Raw genomic sequence first — 21002 nt, forward strand, 5'->3', positions numbered from 1 at the left:
AAATAAACTCGCTGAAAGCCTCCTATATCAGATAATATCTGTGAGATGGGCAAACCTGTGTGCTACAGTAGCCATTTTTGAAGGCAAAATCGTTCAATTGTTAAACTCTAAAGAGATCACATGCAAAACACATGTATACAGAAAGAGGCAGAGTGCATGATGGGTATTTTTTGTAATTTGTGGCGTGTCACTTACTGAGCGGTTTAAGGATGCTGGAGGCAGGTTCATCTGTATTCTCAGCATCCGATTTGTCGCTTGTATTTTCTGTCACACGTTCTTTCCTCTCTTTGTGACTGGACCGTCGTCTGTGTCGTCGTCTGCGACGATAACTCTTAGGCACATGAACGCCAATGTAGACTGTGTGATGACCTGTGCGCCAAACACACAACAACACACACAAAATGAACAGAAAGCAAACCAATAATCTACACAAATGCACACATATGTACACATACATACTGTATTTACATTTGTGCAGTAAATGTTTATTACATAAACATAAAGCATCTGATTTATAACCAGATTACAAAAAGTGATGTCATTGTGGGAAATACAGATCTATTTTGAATATGTCCTACTGATATGAAAATACTATGAAACACTGATAAAGCCAACCTGACTAATGTTTTAGTTAAATAAGTAATATATTTGGAGTTTTATGGCCTGGTTAATACCAAATATGACACATTGAGAGTCAACAGAGGATGTCTCAATTGTTCAATGATCTCAATATTACAGGTTATTGCATTCACATTATTATTATTTAAGGTGATGTGTGCAGGGGCAAAATCAATTAAAAAACAGAATAAAATGTATAAAAATTAAAGTAAAAAAGTGCTGTATACGTTTTACTGAAAGAACGTTCTGACCTTAAGATTACAGATAAATGGCAACAACTTCCTGTACAACTAACTGAACAGGAAATGGAAGCACATCTCCAGGAAGTGGATGCAGTAACAGAGAGCAGTGTGTTTTCCTGACACACGTAATTTAGTACAACTATTCATCATTAAAGAAACATCTCCATTGCTCTTTATGTCATCTCATGTTTGTCTTTAAACAAATACATCCATCAGGTTTTATCTCAGAAAGTGTGACGTATGTGTGGGGGGTTCATGTGAAAGTCCAAAGTTCATGTTGTGAAGTGTGTAATATCCAATAGGGATCTGTAATATTCCATTCGGACTGGTTAATGTTCTCAGTTTGTCATTGGCAGGTGTGGCAAGAAGTTAATTTTGGACACTGGGTGCAGCTGTTTAAGGAAACCCCCCCCCCCCCCAGCATGTGTTTGTGGATTAAGATAGTAAAGATCTTCATGTGTAAATTTATGGTTTATTACATCTGTACCATTCATTATTTTATTTTGCCCTAAGACACAAACTAGTACCAGAGAGAGAGAGAGGAAACGAGAGGGAGAGAGAGAGAGCGAGAGAGAGAGAGCGAGAGAGTGAGAGAGATCTTCACAAAACATATATGCATTTCAACAAACTTTATGAAAAAACCAAAAGCTGTACTCCTCAAATAAAAATGCTTGACACAATTGAAGGCCTTTTCCTGATCCAAAGACATTAAGCCGCAATCCAAATCACACAATTTAGAAACATACAAAATATCTCGAATAAAATTAATATTGTGCCAAACTGACCATCAGGGATACAATATGTTTAGTCTGGATGGATAACCTGATTCAATACCTCAGCAAATCTGTTAGCCAGTGCCTTGAAAAGTCATTTATAGTCAGTACAAAGAAGTGAGATGGGACGCCAGTAAGATCCCTCTTTTTTCGAATAAGAGTAATAGCTGCTCTCGAGCAACTCAATGGCAATTTCCCTATTAAGTACCTCAAGTTGCTATTGAGTACTTCTAGCAGTGCCCGACCCAAATTAGATCAAAAAGCCTTATAGAGGTCAACCCAGAGGCCATGCTTTGCAGGGCCTTATGAAGCTCGCCCAGGATAAGAACCCCTGCTAGGTTGTCGTATGCCTCCTTTGACACCTTTGGTAATCTTTTGCGAAAGTCATTCTTCACACAGCACCCTGAAACAAGCTCACTTCTGTAGACATTTTGGTAAAACGCAACTGCTCTTCTACGAATATCAGCAGGATCTAACAATAGAGCTCCATCTTTCGAGGGCAAAGCATGAATAAAACATTTCTGGCTATTCTTCTTTTCCAAACTGAAAAAGTATTTGGATGGTGCATCTATCTAATCAAAATTTTGGAGAGTCCCGTGTATTTAATTCCCCAGAAGATCAGCCAACAGAGCCGTCTTCTTTGAGCAAACTTCCAAACAAAACGAGACTCTAAATTGAGCTAGCTACTGAAAAATCTCTTTCTCCAAAAACTTTAATGAGTGAGCCAACTCTTAAAGGGCGATTTATAGTCATGCGTAGGTCCTACGGCGTAGCAGCGATGGCGTAGGTTCCGCGTCGGTTTTCATTTGTACTTGTGCGTCGCCGTCCGCGTCGACGTGCAAACACACGCGAAACCGCTGGTTGGCAGTAATCACGCGTGTAACCACAGTAGCAGCAGAAGTCGTCACAGAAGAAGAAGCTAAGCAAGTTAACCCACAAACGAAGAAGAAATAGCAACTTGTTGTGTATGATTTGAGAAGACCAGCAATGATGGAAGTAAATAAACAGCGACTTATGTTTCAGTTTGAGTTAAATCACTCCTCAACTTGGCTCATCTTTGTTTTCACTGTCTCAAACGGAAATACCAATGACGCCATTTTTTTACCTGACGGGAGGGGTTCTGGTGGACCAATCACAGCGCTTACGGTCCGTGTTAGAAATTTTGTGAGGTGCGCGTCAGGCTACGCAGAGCTACGCACAGGCTATGGATAGCCTACGCCGTAGGACCTACGCACGACTATAAATCGCCCTTTATTGACATTAACGATAAATTTACACAGGGCGTAAGCGTTAACGCTTAACAGAAGGCTTGTCTGAAGCGTGGCCAACAGCCAATCACTGTGGCCGCAACACAAGCTCCGGTCTTCCATAAACGTAATTGGCTGGCTCTGCCTAGGTTATTTGCATAAGGCAATATGATTGGTTGACGCACGCGTTGCCGCTTGAAAAGTTGAGAAATGTTCAACTTCTGCCGCGAGCAACGGCACTGACGCGGCGCCGACGGATCCACAATTCAGTTCGCCAACGCTTGACGTCACCCATTAAAAGTGAATGGGAAGCGTCAACGCTTACGCCCCGTGTGAATGCGCCGTAAGAGTGTACTGCTGAGTAAACTGCCTAATCTAGACATTATCAACATCCCATCACTGGTGTAATAAGACATTGAAGTCTCCCTTTGTTTCATGAAATTCCAGTTACAATGTCAGTACGCACTTTTTGGTTTTATGAAACTCAAAACAAACTTGCACCATACTGTGATCAGAAAAACCCACCGGTGTAATATAACAATTACTAAAAAACACTAAGATGATATTTAAAAACAATAAAATCTGTCTAGTCTGGCTAAAGACATAACACATTCACGTGTGTGGCTGTGGACCCAAGTCTATTGCCTCACATCGCCCTTTAAGCATCTCCAAATGTCACACAGCTCATATTTTTATAATATGGGAAAGAAGATAACTTAAAGCCAAATTAGGCTCAATGTGATTTCTATCCATATTAAGCTCAGTACAATTCAAATCCCCTCCAAGAAACAAAAACTCATTAGGGCAGCAATTTTTTGTAAAGTCAAACAAAGTGTATCCCTAAATAACGTTCTTTCCACTGGTGCAGTTGCAACATACACACACATAAAAATAAACACATAACTTTCAAAAATAGCTCTTACTTTTAAAAGCCTACCTTTTACAACTTCATCTACATCATAAGAAATAGGCATACAATTCTTAGTAAATTAAATGGCAACTCCCCCACTCACTTTAGTGTTATGACTTAACACAGGTATGCCATCAAACTACCTCTCCCAGTCAACAGCATTATTCCAATCACAGAGAGATGTTCTTCCTCAATTCTTTCACAAGTTATCTCACTTTCCTCTTGCAACACCGCAACATTATTCTTTATATTTTTCCAAGGAGCTGCGTCGCACCCAAAGAGATAGGTTTACAAGAAAAAAATCAGGATGTGCCCAAACCAAGTGCTCCTTATGCAAAAAGGATAGACTGGCCTCCCTAGGAGAACCCGTAGATATCACAGCTACAACCGAGCCTCACCGTGGGCGACAATGCCTTACCAGCCACACAGTCATCTTTCGTTAGTGCATTCGCAATATTAATTTTATTCCCTTTAACTTTATCAGGGCAATTGCGGAATAAATGTCCAGATTTACCACAAAGAAAGCACTTGGTCTCCGCAGTAGTGACAAAAATAGCGTAGTCAAAATCATCGATTCTAAATTTGAGCATCAGGTCAAGTTTGGCATCATCCTGAATAATCATGTAACCCAATCATCTACATAGAAATATATGTTTCAACAGAGGAGATTTTTAGTTTTTAAACAACTAGTAACAACACTAATAAAAGGCACATTAAGAAAATAAAAGGAAAAGATTGAGAGTGACAGAGTGAGACAAGGTGAAATAAAGTGCAAGAAAGATACACAGTAAGTAAGAGACAGACAGACAAAGTGAAAGACAGACAGAAAAACAGACAGACTGAGAGACAGACAGACAGAGTGTGATAGAGACAGTCAGACAGAGAGACAAAGTGAGAGACAGACAAGAGTGTGTGAGAGACAGACTGAGAGACAGACAGACAGACTGAGAGACAGCGAACAGAGTGTGATAGAGACAGACAGAAAGAGAGACAGACAGACCGAGTGAGAGAAACAGATAGACAGACAAAGTGAGGGACAGACAAGAGTGTGAGAGAGACAGACTGAGAGACAGACAGACAGAGTGTGATAGAGACAGTCAGACAGAGAGACAAAGTGAGAGACAGACAAGAGTGTGAGAGAGACAGACTGAGAGACAGACAGACAGACAGACAGACTGAGAGACAGACAGACAGAGTGTGATAGAGACAGACAGAAAGAGAGACAGACAGACCGAATGAGAGAAACAGACAGACAGACAAAGTGAGGGACAGACAAGAGTGTGAGAAAGACAGACACACAGACACACAGACAGACTGAGAGACAAAGGGACAGACAGAGTGTGATAGAGACAGACAGACATAGAGACAGACAAACAGAATGAGAGAAACAGACAGACAGACAGACAGACAAAGTGAGAGACAGACAAGAGTGTGAGAGAGACAGACTGAGAGACAGACAGACAGAGAGACAGACAGACAGAGTGTGATAGAGACAGAGTGTGATAGAGACAGACAGAAAGAGAGACAGACAGATCGAGTGAAAGAAACAGACAGACAGACAAAGTGAGGGACAGACAAGAGTGTGAGAAAGACAGTCACACAGACACACAGACAAACTGAGAGACAGAGGGACAGACAGAGTGTGATAGAAACAGACAGAAAGAGAGACAGACAGACCGAGTAAGAGAAACAGACAGACAGACAAAGTGAGAGACAGACAAGAGTGTGAGAAAAACAGACAGACGGACAGAGTGTGATAGAAACACACAGACAGACAGACAGCCAGAGAGACGGACAGACAGAGTGTGATAGAGACAGACAGAGTGTCAGACAGACAGACAGACAGACTGACTGAGAGATAGACAGACAGACTGAGTGTGTGAGAGACAGACAGACAGACAGACAGACAGAGTGTGTGAGAGACAGACAGACAGACAGACAGACTGAGAGACAGACAGACAGAGTGTGATAGAAACAGACAGAAAGAGAAACAGACAGACAGACAGACAAAGTGAGAGACAGACAAGAGTGTGAGAGAGACAGACTGAGAGACAGACAGACAGAGAGACAGACAGACAGAGTGTGATAGAGACAGAGTGTGATAGAGACAGACAGAAAGAGAGACAGACAGATCGAGTGAAAGAAACAGACAGACAGACAAAGTGAGGGACAGACAAGAGTGTGAGAAAGACAGACACACAGACACACAGACAAACTGAGAGACAGAGGGACAGACAGAGTGTGATAGAAACAGACAGAAAGAGAGACAGACAGACCGAGTAAGAGAAACAGACAGACAGACAAAGTGAGAGACAGACAAGAGTGTGAGAAAAACAGACAGACGGACAGAGTGTGATAGAAACACACAGACAGACAGACAGCCAGAGAGACGGACAGACAGAGTGTGATAGAGACAGACAGAGTGTCAGACAGACAGACAGACAGACTGACTGAGAGATAGACAGACAGACTGAGTGTGTGAGAGACAGACAGACAGACAGACAGACAGACAGACAGAGTGTGTGAGAGACAGACAGACAGACAGACAGACTGAGAGACAGAAAGACAGAGTGTGATAGAAACAGACAGAAAGAGAAACAGACAGACAGACAGACAAAGTGAGGGACAGACAAGAGTGTGAGAAAGACAGACACACAGACAGACAGACTGACTGACTGAGAGACAGACAGAGTGTGATAGAAACAGACAGAAAGAGAGACAGACAGACCGAGTGAGAGAGACGGACAGACAGACAAAGTGAGAGACAGACAAGAGTGTGAGAAAGACAGACACACAGACAGAGTGTGATAGAAACACACAGACAGACAGACAGACAGACAGACAGAGAGACGGACAGACAGAGTGTGATAGAGACAGACAGAGTGTCAGACAGACAGACTGACTGACTGAGAGATAGACAGACAGATAGAGTGTGTGAGAGACAGACAGACAGACGGACAGAGAGACAGAGTGTGATCGAGACACACAGACAGCCAGAGTCAGAGAGAGAGACAGACAGACAGAGAGTGAGAGAGACAGACAGACAGACAGACAGACAGACAGACAGAGTGAGAGACACAGACAGACAGACAGAGAGTGAGAGAGTGAGAGAGACAGACAGACAGACGGTCAGAGAGACAGACCGAAAGTGTGAGAGACAGACAGACAGACAGAGCGAGAGAGACAGACAGACAGGGAGTGAGAGAGACAGACAGACAGAGTGTGAGAGAGACAGACAGAGAGAAACAGACAGACAGACAAAGTGAGAGAGACAGACAGAGAGAGAGTGATAGAGACAGACAGAGAGACAGACAGACAAAGAGAGAGACAGACAGACAGACAGATAGACAGACAGAGTGCAAGTTGGTGAAAAGATGAGGTTGAGACTCAATCCACAGTAACTGGGACACCACAGATCACCTATACTACCTGTGCGTGCGTGTGTGTGTGTGTGCGTGTGTGCGTGCGTGGGTGTTTCTTACCCTCGACTTCTTCATCACACACGTTTTTGATGTAAGATGCTCCTCTGTCCACCACAGCTTCATCTTCCACTCTGAAGAAAACAAACAGAGCAAAGTATAAACCAGAACTCACCAGACTTTGACAGAAATAGTAAACATGTTTAATCTCGCCTACGTGAACTCCATGATTTGTTGCTGTGTAAACTTCTCAGAATGTTATTTCTCCTCAAAGCAGCACCTGCCTTTAACCTTTCAGCTACTGCTTGTTTCTCAGGCGTGATTTTGATTCAAGTCATCACATGTCCAGGATTGAACACTAAGCGTTCTTATGCGCTCGAGGAGAAGCTTGTAAAATCTGATTGGTTCTTTCATTTTCACAGATTTAAAACGAACTAAATATGGATCACGTGGTTCAAACTATGTGGTTTAATATCAATTTGATGAGTAAGTGATGATAAGACAGAAATGTTTTTATTGTCGACTACTGAAAATGGCCTGAAGCCGGATTCACACCGCACAATTTTCCGCTGTACCAGATGAAAGATAGTCATCGTGAATCATTCGATTTCTATGAAAAAAAAGCTCTTAAATGATGGTCTATCTAGTGAGAGAGATTTATAGCCACCAGTTATCAAGTCTTGTGATCAAAGATAACCTGCAATTATTTTTTTGCAGTGTCAGAAATGTAGCATGACCTATGACCTACACTTACTCGGTAGCCAGCCTGATCTCACGAGGATTTATGCATATTTTTAATTAGTGCGAAGTAAATCGTGCAAAAACGTACGATTATCATAAAATAACAATAACAAAACCCCACCCCTAACCCCAACGTAAAATGGGTCAAGGCAAATCGTACAAAAATGTACAAATATGGTTGTTTAAATTAATACGAATTAGCCACCTCGTAAAATGCGTACAAATTGCTATGAGATAGCGTTGCAGTAGCCAATGAAAATGACGTATTGATCACTTCAAAAACACGTGCATTTATCATTATACATGTTCCCAAACCCATGACCGGTGCTATAGCAATGCTCTACACACGAAACTACAGTATATAAAATGACACTGGTAATTTTTCGAGTCTAAAAACAAAGTCTTCAGGGTTATACAACTGACCTGACACCATAATAAGAAAACAAACACGTACGCTCACTCACATTCAATGAGTCAATGATAGGGATAAATAGTGTAGTCGAAATGTCATGTTGCTCAAGTAAATACATGCAGTAAAGGTGAGTAATCACAAATGCATAGATGCATGAGATCCTCCTGACCGTCTCTTATCACTTTTCTCTTCAGAGAAGAGGTGGATGATACAATCACAAACAAACAAGAAAGAAACACACAGAAGGATAATGACATTCACACTGATAGCGTACAGCAGTGGTTCTTAAACTTTTTGGGGCGGAGGGTGCATCGTGTTTGCGGACCCCCCCCCAAGAAAATTCCTGGCATATAACTTTGAATTCGAATTAAACGCAATTGCACAAAATAAATAATCATTTTTATTTAAACGTCATAAAACTGGGGGGCCCCTGGCACCATATCACCCCCCCCCCCCCAAGTTGAGAACCATTGGCATACATCCCTTACAAAACTTCATGTTTTTTATGGTAAAAGTGTAGAAACCATGTGTTTTTGCTGTATTGATTACTATTAGCAAAACCATGGTTTTATTATAGTAACCATGTTGTTGTTTTTTTGTTTAAACTGTAGTAAAACCATAAATTTTCATAAGGGATTAAGATTTTCTTATCAATGTCACATGTAACCTCCAGAGCTGGTTTTATGAAAGTGATCAATCACATCCGAAACAAGGCAGCCGCTGAAACCTTTCAAAAAGTCGACGTTTTCTGGGGTCAAAGGTTACTTGGAACTTGATGCCTATACTGGTTTAATTGGGTGCTTGGGAGGAACCATCCCCCTGTAGAGGATCATTGAACCTAGTACTTGAGTTAAACTTATTACTTGACTACCAAGCAAGCAGTTTCGCGTTTAAAAGACGACTAATAGGTGTCCAAACACAGCCCAGACGTCTAGGCTATTACAAGGCAAAATTTGGGCTGTCAGTGAAAATTTAATAGACGTCTAATCATAGCTCGAAAAATAAATAACATATATAAAACTTTTGAAACTTTTGACTTTGCTAACATTATGGAATATCAATGATTTTTTGCAAAAACTACAAATTCAAGTTTATTTTGGCCACACGTGGGGCTGGGTATTCCATGCTGGGTAACATTAACTTGCTGGTGAAGTACTAGTTTAGGGGAGAATCCCATCTGTGAGGTTTACGATCGGTCAGAACGAAACCCTGCGGCGCAGATTGGCACCCGCACCAAACTTAAAATCCTAAAAGCGACTTAAAACGTAGCAACAACATTGTGTAACTAAATTAACCGTGGGATTTCAACAGAGTTAATAAGATCTACTGATCTTTAAATCCCTCTCATATGTTCTAATTCCTTAAATGTTGTGGCTTCTGTGGGAACAGCAATTTGTTTTGGTTTAATCCGGTTTATAGTACTTAACATTTAGATTTTTTTGTACTTCATAATCAACTCTCCGATCCAAGCAAATGCATCACTTCTAAAGTAATGGAATAGTTTATCGGTTAACCAGATATATGAGTAGTAGTATAAGACATCTAGTGACGTTAATATTTACCCTAGTATTTAGTATAATAACAGTTGTGTTCAGAATAACTCACTACTATACTACTCTTCATAAATGTGCAGTATATAGTGCAATATGCAACTTTGACAGCGGCACTGCATGCAGAAATGTATCCCACAATCCTCTCTATTTTAAAGGTGGGGTGCACGATCTCTGAAAGCCAATGTTGACATTTGAAATGACCTAAACAAACACGCCCCTACCCCAATAGAATCTGGACCTTCTTTTGACACATACGCAACGATGTTGGTTACGATGTTGGTTACTAGACACGCCCCCCTTACTGCTGATTGGCTACAAGTGTGTTTTGGTAGTCGGCCCGACTCACTTTTCCAAAGCAGTTTTCAGAAATTGTGCACATCACCTTTAAAACGGTATAATTGCAAGATTGCATTTAAGATGCAACTATCAAAATGACATCATTACATTAAATTTGTGCAATTGGCATCCAAAGCGGCTGTGCATTCCAACTATACATTTTATCAGTATGTATGAACCCTGGGACTCGACCCCACAACATTTGCACAACCAATGCAATGCTCCAGCAATTGAGCTACAGTTAACGCAGAAGTTTAGTCCAATTTTTGCGTGTACGTGATTTTCGTCATCAGAAGAGTGCATTCGGACTGTACGCACACTACCAGATTTTTGAAACCTTGCGTACATGCACTTACATAAATATGTAGTATGTTGGCCACGAGAAGTACTGCGATTTGTCGCAACGCCCATGCGTCGAACGTAGCGCATGTTTGCAAGGCTATGCATTCACTTGTGCGCGTACGCTTGACTGTACCCTGGGCTTTGCAGTTATTAAACTTAGCAAAACTTCTTCAGCATTAAACTAAAATAATTACCCATGCACAGCAGCAGCGATTGCCTATATAACTTTCTAGCAGTAACTTTTACGTAGCCGGTGTGTTAAGCAAGCATTTAGTAGGACGACATCTGTTAAAGGCACATGGGCTAGCAGATGGTGTAGTAGTCAAATGGTGTCCATTTCTTTAAATCTCAAGCAGCCAGAGCCATTTAATCATTCCAGATGACAGATCTGGAGTAATAAAAGACAGAACGGAAAAGATTAAACTAAGTCAAAAACACAGCCGCAGACTAGCTCTGTCTCCAGACCTGATCAATACAATCAATACTAATACTGATATAATACTGAGAGTTTAGCCCTGACAAGTGTTTACTAAAACTTTTCAGACCAAAAGTTGCTTAAGTTATTGTGACATGATTCATGATTCATCAGTCCATGTGCTTATGAAGTATAATGTTTGGTTTACATGACCAAAAGATGAGTGATTTGGTTACTTGCATGTTGGTGTTTGCACAATACTTCTTAACCCACTGATAAAGGTGATCTACTACTCATTCAAATTAATATAACTGGGATTTTTGTTTGTCTAAAAGCTTAATCTTGGACTTGTTTTAAGGAAAAGACAATTTAAAGTGGAGGTGAGTGTAATACACTGAAATAATGCAATAAAGTATATATTTTATACATGAAATTTCACAAAAAATTAGGTTTTGTGTTATACTTTAAGTGGTTTTACAAACAACAACTACTAAATGTCAATGGTTTGCTGCGTACTCTTGTCACAAATTAATAAATTACTGTCACTGCATTATTATTCTTAAAAGGGGACAGCACCAGTTAAGGGTTAACTAGATTAATCAGGAAGACTTTCTATGGTCGGCCAGCTTTACCAGAAAGGCCTGGTGAGCGAACTTCAACAATTATTTATTGCTTGTCTACCACAGACAAATATCTCCACCTGTATAACGGCTTTAAACTGGGAGGGAGGAAATTCCAATATGATGAGTTTATAAAATAATATGCTACAAAACAAATCATATCAAGTCAGCATGAAACTCCTTTATCTGCTCAACCCATTTTACTTTTATGATACAAGATTTTCAATTAAAAATATAAGATATTAAGTATTTATATGACATAAATTGACTGGATTGTGAAAAATTGGTGATCTGTAGTGGAACTAAGCCAAGCCTTTGAGAGGATTGTGTCCTAAAACAATGCCAGCAAAACAAATACACACACTTCACCTTTTGATTGATTTAGTGTAAGAGTGTTAATTCATCAGACACGTCAATAACCTCTGATTCATTCCGATCAAATTAGGGATGTTCATATTGACCGGTTAACCGAAGGTAAAAATTAATGACAGATTAATATTATCAATAAATAAAAATAAAAATTGTTAACGCACTAGGGCTATAACGATTAATCGTGCAAATGCGCATTTTCTCAATGAATGAATTTTAATGAATTACGGTGAAATCCCAGCACATCCCAAAGCCAGGGGGCGCTCTCGTGCACAAACTCCCTTTGTGCCACAGAAGAAGTATCATTACAAACGCTATTCCAGGAAATGTTTACAGGAATATTTATATCGCTGTTCTTCGAATTGTTTCAGGTATTTTCATGATAATAAAGAATATTTTGAATGATTTGTTTAACGAGTGTTGCTTTTTTAAATGCACGTTTTAAACGACTCCGACTCAATGATTTTAGATTGATAAGGACTTCCTACAGACCAAATGCCGTAGTACACACACAAGCTGTGCATGAAACACAGAATTGCAGCCTTGCGATTCAGAATCGATTTCAGAAAAGCATTTTTAATGGGACACGTGATTAATCGTTTGTATTGTTTTTTACCGGGTCACAATCAACCGCAAACTGTATTTATACTCAATAACAATTGAAATCTTTCCTCGCCATTGACAAGTTATGTCGTCAATTAAGAGAAAACACTTCCCTGCCAATGACGAGTATTTCTGGCAATCCATAATACACCTATTATCCACTAGGTGGTGCTCTTCCGCAACTTATAAAACCCGGAAGTATCGCCCTAAGGCAAACAGCTGTGTGTCCGTGTATGTTTTGAGGATCGCTTTGAATCTGATCTCTATCAAAAGTCCTTCACAAAAATGGAATTATGTCAGCTTGTTGCTTAAAATTTTGTCTTTTAAAAAAAAACTACCCATATTTGAGGTGATACAAAAGAACTAATAAAGGTAGGATGAAACTTTTTTTTTAAGCAGAGGGTCTGTTCTTTCATTTGATATATTGTATATATTGTATATTGTATATATATATATATATATTTTTTTTTTAATAAAATTTTCTGTGAGGCATTAGACTTTAGTGAAAATCATGAAAAATTATGGCGCTGGCTGGGAAAGAGTTAACATTAATATCTTATCTGGGCTCAAGGTCATGATCTTTTGTGAACCCATGATTTGTCTCCACCAATGCAAGCAGACGAAAAACGACCACATGCCCATGTGATTTATGAACTTACATTCACAAGTTCACAACACAAGACCCTGTTCTTTACTCTCTAAAAATGTGACACCTCCAGGCAGCTGGTCTGTTTAAGACAGCACTATCTGTACTGAACAAAAGGCTATGCAACATGCATTATATGCAGTCACCGGCTTCTGGAACACCAAGTGAAGGACGGGTTGCTCCGGGATGCTAATTGGTTTTGACAGGAGCTTCTTAGAAAAAGATTAATCTGACCGATCAAGCCGCAGCTTCAGAGGACCTGTAAAGAGGGCGACTTAAAGCAGTGCTGTAACATTAGATCAACCAGAATGACTCACTCATCGTGACCAGCTTCCAAATGGAAACTTCTCGGGGTGCCGGGAGACCCCCTAAAATATTTCATTCAGCTATATTACACTCTTACAAAATAAGAGTTACAGGAGAATCATTATCAAGAGTCATTAAAGGGATAGTTTACCCAAAACTATGGCATCGCTGTGAAGAACCTTTTGTAGCACCTTTACTTTAAGGAGTTTATATCCAACTTAAAGGGATAGTTCACCCAAAAATGAAAATTCTGTCATCATTTACTCTCATGTTATTACAAACTTGTATACATTTCTTTTTTCTTGTGACCACAAAAGAAGATATTTTGAGGAATGTTAGAAACCAAACGCTCATGAGCCCCATTGACTTCCATTGGCATAAAGAATAATATGGAAGTGAATGGTGCTTATGATCGATTTGGTTACAAACAATCCCTTAAGAAAATATCTTCCCTTGTGGTCATCAGAACAAAGAAATTTACAAGTTTACAATTTTCATTTTTGGGTGAACTACCCCTTTAAATTGGATATAAACTCCTTAAAATAAAGGTGCTATAAAGGGTTCTTCACAGCGATGTTTTGGTTCCCCAAAGAACCATTCCTTTAAAAGATGTTAAAGGTGGTTTGTGGAACCATACAGAAAAAAATAAAAATAAGACTCCTTACACTTAAAATAAAGGTTCTTTGACGAGCTGTATGGTTCCATATGGAACCTTTAACAGAACCTTAAAGGTTATCTGTAGTGGAAAAGGGTTTTGCATACAACCAATAGTAATGACATCTGACTAAAAGGTTCTTTGGGGAACCAGTATAATTCTTCTATACTACAATCATTATGAAGAACCATTTGGACCTAATTTGTAAGAGTGTAGATAACTGTCTGGACTCTTCTGACACTAAATATGGTTCCTACAAAGAATATAAAGTTATTTTGGAACCCCAAAAGTTCCTCAACATCTTTTGCTTTTGTAAGAAAGTACAAACGCATGACTCTGGTAATTGTTTGACTTTAGTTGTTTGACTATACGTGTTTAACTGGCGTTAATAACCTGTGAAACGCGTGCAAATGTGCAGTCTTTAATAGATAATAAGCTTCGTCACTGAAATTTGAAGCCCTCGCCACACAGAACCCAGATCAGTGTGTGCTAAGGATTGAATTACACCTTTACTTTTTGCACAAGAAACGTGACTTGAAACTACACTTACGCATGCAAACACTAGCAGTCTCAATGTGGAAGAGGAAGATCAGTACTCACTTGTTTTTGTGGCTCATTGTGACTGTGTTTCGCGCGTCTCCGTGGGATTGGAGCGCAGAAAGTCTCTCCAAATGCGCGCAAGTGCGATTTCACTCCGACTTTAGGTTTCTATGCGTAAAAACAGAAAAACATTCGCTCCTCTCCAAGTCTTTGAGTTCACGTCTATTTATCTGGAGCCAGGGCTGTTTCACTGTCTCTGATAACTGCAGGACATTCAAGCACCACAGCACTCATAACGCAACAGGCTCATGAACTCTTGTAGTTTTGGAAAACGCTCCACGTCGCGCGTAAAAGCTATCCGTCGCTCGTCACGCCTCGAGTCTCGCTCCATATTTAAAGATCTCGCCCTCCTCCCGCGTGACGCCAGCAGTGGGAGGCAGAGACACGCGCAGAGGTCACAACACCGCATCCTTACACACGAGACTACAGTGAGCTTCTGAAATATTCAGGTAGTAATACACAAGTAGGGAAATTACTGTTTTTAAATTATATTTTTGTATAAAAGTAAATATAATTTATAATATAATAAAAATATTAATATTATGACAAAACAGTTAATGTATTGGGGTTTAGAGGATGAAATATTCAGGTGAGGTAGCAAACTATCCAATATGGAAATCAAATGGAATTGCTATTTTGAAATAATATTTTGTATAAAAGTACATATAATATATATATATATATATATATATAATTTTTTATACAATAAAATATTAATATTATATAAAAAAGGCAATATACTGGAGTTTAGAGTATGAAAGAAGGCACATTAGTATGGACATCAAATACAAGTACTGTTTTAAATTATATTTTGTAAAAAAAAAAGTAAATATCATTTGCAATACGATAAAATATTACAAATATGACAAGCTAGGTAATATACTGGGGTTTATAGTATTAAATATTCAGAAGACACATTAGTATGGAAATCAAATTAAAATACTAATTTGTCATTATACTGTTTGTAAATAAGTTATTTGATATGAAGTATATACTAAGTAATACAAAATATTTAATAAGTAAATAATGTTATTTCTTGTGTTTTAAGTCTTACTAAGAGTGCATATTTTTATCTGGTCTTGGTTATGTGCAAATAATATATTATAATTTTTTGTGTCTATTTCTTCTATTATGTATAGCTTTAATTTTAACTTTGTATTTATCTATTGTACAGCACTTTGGCTACATAACTATGTGCCATATAACCAAACTAAACTAAGTAGGCCTATTACTTAAAAAATAAAGGTTTTGAAAAAGTTCTCCACAGCAAGACATGTATCATTTTTGGATCCCTACACTTTCAGAATAAAAGGTACAAAAGTTGTTGCTGGGACGGTACTTTAAAAAAAGGCAATTTTGTTTCACTTTGGTACAGATGTACCTTTGAGGAACCTGTATGTACCTCTAAAGGTACCAATGTGTACCTTTAAGGTACCAAAATTCACTTTTTAGCTACAAAAGTGTACTTTTTAAAAATGTAGCACCCCAGTGACAACTTTTGTACATTTGTGTACCATTAAGAATAAATTAAAGAATAATTACCACTTTTTACATTTTTTCAAACATTTTGTGCAACAGCAAGGTCCTGTGGATTACATTAAAATAACTTTCTGGAAAACCTTTAAGGAACCTTACATTTTAAGAGTGTACAATAAAATATTATGATGAAGTTTATCTGCAGTGGTTTAGTCACACAAGTCAGAAAATGCAATAAAAATTTGGTTTGTCATTACATAGACAAATCAAAGTAAAATAAATTAGAGATCATTTAAGTTAAGGAAACTTACGCGTTTATTCTATCCTGATTGATGTGACTTAGATCCAACAACATAATTAATGTTATATATATATATATATATATATATATAAACACATAGACACACAGAAAAAACAAAGAATGGTTCACAAGGGTATTCAAAGTCTTTAAACAAACTTAAGAAGTTAATTTAGGTTACATACACAAATCTGTGACATTGACCATGTGAACTTAAATGTACAAAAGGTCAAACTTTCTTGCTCTTCATGAGGTTCACAAGGTGATCTTAAATACTAGAAAAAGCTTAACAAAATTTTTCAGAAATTCTGCTTCCAACTTTATTTAGAAATCTTGAATCCTCATCAGATGTGATGTAACGTAGCAGTCCATTAGAAATGAATTACATAATAACACAATGTGTAAAGGTTAATGTTCCCACAACTTTGTTTATCAATTCCTTTGTGATTACTGGAAAAGCATGAAAAGAAAAATTTCTTGCTGACATCTGAATGCAATTCAATGAATTATTTATCTCTCTGCTACTGAATGTGAAGCATAACTATACAAATCTATTTTCAAAACACGATTCTTTCCAGGAATGACTTTTATTTTAAACCCTGAGGGGTAAATCTGTTCATGATATTTTTAGCTGTACCAATAGTGGGTATTGTATAATTGCACAACATTTACGAAAACTCAAAAATGCAAACAAGTTTGACTTGTTTCATAACTCTGTTATTGTCAAGAAAAAGGCTGTTGGGTAATCAGAAATTCAGAGTAAGTGAAAGTTTCGTCTCTTTATCATTACGATGATAAATTATTACCAATAACATTTCGGAAATTTCCTTATTGCTTTAAATGAAGTGTAGAACTGTGTGTCCTTAAATATTATAGCACCGCTTAACAACAAATAAAAAGTGAAAACACTGCAATAAAAGCAAGATGATAGAGGATACATTTTCTTTAAAAAGAAAACAGAAGTTAATTATTACTATTATTAAGCATTTAATTCACAAGACTGTATAACATGTACAAAAAATATATATCACTTTATAAACAAACACAAAACATAAAAGCACAATTCCTTTCATCACAGAGTGCTTAGAAATTCTTTCACCTACAAAGAAAAAAGACAAAATAGAAGTTACTAATATGAAATTTATTACTGTACCCATTGTTTTCAGCATCTGTAAATATGGATTCACAATATGCAAAATGTGCAGTATGCATATACACAATGACATGACATGTAGGGAATGCGTGAAGCAATAATGTGTAATTTGGGTGTGTTTTGCACAGTTAATGTGTCATACCTTCTCAATCATATCAGCACACTTAATCGTGTTGTCTTTGAAATCATCATTGACATCCAGAGTAAGAACCGGCACTTCATTCAGATATTGAAACTCCATACTGTAAACACACACAAACATACATTTGATGCAAAAAAACTGTGTTTTTATCTATAAAATCATAATATATAATCACTTGTTATTGATTCTTCACTATGCCTCCAACTTGTCTATTAGAAAAGATCCTGGTTTGAATGAACTCATACGTTATTTCTTTACCAACCTAAATCCAAGATTTAGAATCTTTAAGTCTTTCCATTAAAAGATTACCAAGTTCATAAGAAATATTGTGTGTGTGATACCATACCTCAAATTCCTGTGATGTAACCAGCACTCATGTTTATAGTGAAGTTTTTCCAGATATTCCAGAGGAATTCCCTGTTCCTCCTCTCGGCCTCTCAGATGCAATCTTTCCAAACACCGCTGGAACATAAATCACAAAACCGTATTAGACGTTTAGTCCTGCTGCATGCATGAAAAGTCTGTACACGCTCTGTAGTGCATTTGTGCGTCTTATAGCATGTTGCTAATAATAATTTAAAGTCACGTGTTTAATTATCAGCAAACAAATAATGCATGACTAACATGCAAGGTGCTTTAGATTAAAATGCCCGCTAAATGCAAAATAGGAAGTAAATGTACCTCTGGCTTTGCCCGCAGGTAAATGATGGCATCCAGTTCAATGTGCCGCCCGAACTGTTTATGCAGCCAGCTGTGCCAGTCCTGATAGATCGCCCATTCAGTTTCATTCAAACACTCGCTCTCGTATAGGTTAGATGCAAAGATATACCTACAACATATACACATTAACTCATCCATACTCACAATACATACCCATAACCCTTAAATAACGTCTTATTTACCTGTCGCTGTACACTGAACGTTCAAAAAACTGCACCGGATTCTCCGCCTCTCGCAGCTTCCCATTGGTGGATTTGATCTGGGCTCGAATGCGACTCATGCAGGCGTAACTCTGGAAGGTGTACGCCCAGCGCTCAGGCTTCTCGTACATCATCTGGAGAACGTTCCCGCCGCTTTTTTGAGATGTGGTTAATTCCTGTAAAGGCACACATATGTTATATACCATGTAGATGTATTATCCAAATGTATGCCAAATGCTTCAACTAAAGCATCTGTTCCAGTCTGGATGCTGATTGGTCAATATAGAGCAAAAGCAATTGTATTATGGGGTCTTTAAAAAATCTTAAAATGACTATATTTACATTTTGTTTGTGTTAGGTGTGCACAATCTGTCTCTCTAAAAAAATCTTCTTAGCTCTTAGAACTGTGATATTTGCATACACTGTAATACGATTTACATTTCTGACGCATTTTATTATTTTGCATGCTTCCTGGGAATCCAAAAGTGCTGTGTTGAGCTACAACATAAGTTTAGATGATATGCAAGTAGTTGCCTTGTGAGTGAACAACCCAAGAGAGAGAGAGAGTTCATGTACAGGAAACATGCATGCATTTTAACTATAGCAAATGAGTGTATATAGATAAGCTCTGTTCTGGTTCAATGCTCAGCTGGTGACTACTAAACCATCTGTCGAGTCCCGGGGGACGTATGTGTTTACAACGACTGTTTCCATCGCAGCGGTTGCTTACGCGCCTCATACAGAGGCTATTGCATAAACATGTAACGTACAGTGGCCGAATAATATTTGGTGCAGTGTATGAACCAGTGCATTAGATGACAACATATCAAACCGCATGGCACCTGCAAAGCAATGATGCAAAAACATATCGAATTTCACTTTGCTAAGCCATTAGTCCAATTACCCTTAACCAAATATTGTCTAGGGAATATTTTGTCGTTCGTGTTTAGTTCCCCTTGAGCTCACACTGGTGTTAATCATCACATTTACTATAGACTTGTTTTACTAATGTTTGGCAAGCAGAAGATAACAGCATATATGTAAGGTTTTAATATTTAGCATCTAACAAATTTCTATTGTATGTGTTTGAGAGAGGAATACAGAAAAAGAAAGAGCAGATAGAATTATTTTTTATGTCAATAATGTCTGAGAGAAAGACGCAGTTTCTCAATCCGAAGGCTGCAGCCTCCGGAGGTCGCATACGTCATCAAGTCTGGTTTATTTAAGTTAACTGAACATTACATTCGCAAGCATATTACAACAATTTACGATTAACTAATTACAACTTTACAATTGTTAATATTATGAAATAAGACAGGATTGATGACGTATGCAGCCTACAAATGCGACCTCCGGAGGTTGCAGCCTACGGATTGAGAAATCTGACTGTACCTCGTGGTCTTCGTGTTGCGTTTGTACATTGCACCATCTAGCGATTGGTTCTGGTACGACCTCCCATTCCTGTTCATGGTCCTCCAACAAACGAACAAAAGTGGATTTTCCTGCGGCTAAAACACACCAAGATTAAAATACAAATGTAATTTAAATACGTTAATACATTTTAAAGGAATAAACAACCAACAGTCATGAAGCTTCCCCTCAATAACCGAAGAAACCGAACATGACATGCGCGCTTGACATGAGCGGCTAGCATGAAAATATGCTTTTAATAACATAAACTCACAACTTACGCAGTTAGAAACACGACTATTAATATTTACAAAACAAAATATAACAGTATATATTCATTTTAAATGGACAAATAGAAAATGCGCGTAACCTTTGTCAGAACCGCGCGCGCGCCAGAATACAGGAAATGTCAGATTCAAGTTTATTATCAACACATGTGTTATTACGGATAAAGTTGAAGCTCTACATTGATCGAAATTCATAAAAGGTTATTAAATCCATAAGTAAAACGCATTTGGTTGTATTGAGGACGATATATTTAATGAATGACTTACCGATGTTTCCTTCAATAGAGATGCGTTTAATCCTCTTCTCCAGACTGTCATTCAGAGGACTCGGACAGGCTCTTTTAGCTGTGGGAGACATTTTATTTAAGGCTATAACGGAGCAAAATTTAACAACACTCGTTACAGTTACTGTACAGTAAGCAACACGGCTAGGAGGCGGGAGCTTAAATTCTGGCGCTCAAACTGCAGGCTCCGCCCATCCGAATACAGCTGATATACATTCATAACAA

General features: G+C 38.3%; 2 protein-coding genes across 12 annotated transcripts in view; both read right to left on the reverse strand.

The window, feature by feature from the left end:
- slc4a4b (solute carrier family 4 member 4b) overlaps positions 1–15146 on the reverse strand; it is a 56931-nt gene extending 41785 nt beyond the window's left edge. For 6 of the 11 annotated variants that reach the window (XM_065243862.2, XM_065243863.2, XM_065243855.2 and 3 more), the window contains exons 1-3: positions 14808–15146; positions 7273–7343; positions 196–369 (exon numbers count right to left, since the gene is read on the reverse strand). In XM_065243862.2, the coding sequence (XP_065099934.1) occupies positions 196–369; positions 7273–7343; positions 14808–14824 (262 nt within the window). In that variant the 5' untranslated portion in view covers positions 14825–15146. The remainder of the gene's footprint in view (positions 1–195; positions 370–7272; positions 7344–14807) is intronic. The other 5 variants (XM_065243866.2, XM_065243860.2, XM_065243859.2 and 2 more) reach the window with 1 other exon arrangement.
- Positions 15147–16688: 1542 nt separating this feature from the next.
- Positions 16689–20954, reverse strand: dck (deoxycytidine kinase). The gene is made up of 7 exons (XM_065243853.2): positions 20761–20954; positions 20189–20304; positions 18779–18972; positions 18558–18705; positions 18223–18338; positions 17877–17976; positions 16689–17680 (listed from the first exon to the last, which is right to left on the reverse strand). Exons 1-7 carry the CDS (start codon positions 20849–20851, stop codon positions 17654–17656), a joined length of 792 nt encoding a protein of 263 aa, XP_065099925.1. The 5' UTR covers positions 20852–20954; the 3' UTR covers positions 16689–17653.
- Between the last annotated feature and the right edge of the window lie 48 nt (positions 20955–21002).

The sequence above is a fragment of the Paramisgurnus dabryanus genome, chromosome 18 (assembly GCF_030506205.2).
Source record: "Paramisgurnus dabryanus chromosome 18, PD_genome_1.1, whole genome shotgun sequence".
Taxonomy (NCBI): domain Eukaryota; kingdom Metazoa; phylum Chordata; class Actinopteri; order Cypriniformes; family Cobitidae; genus Paramisgurnus; species Paramisgurnus dabryanus.

Excerpts from the sequence above, each read along its gene's own strand:
- dck (XM_065243853.2), bottom strand. The coding sequence starts at position 20,851 with ATGTCTCCCACAGCTAAAAGAGCCTGTCCGAGTCCTCTGAATGACAGT. Across the intron at positions 18,706-18,778 it reads CGTTCAGTGTACAGCGACAG|GTATATCTTTGCATCTAACC; the intron begins GTAAATAAGACG and ends TATATGTTGTAG. Across the intron at positions 17,977-18,222 it reads TTACATCACAGGAATTTGAG|TATGGAGTTTCAATATCTGA; the intron begins GTATGGTATCAC and ends GTGTGTTTACAG.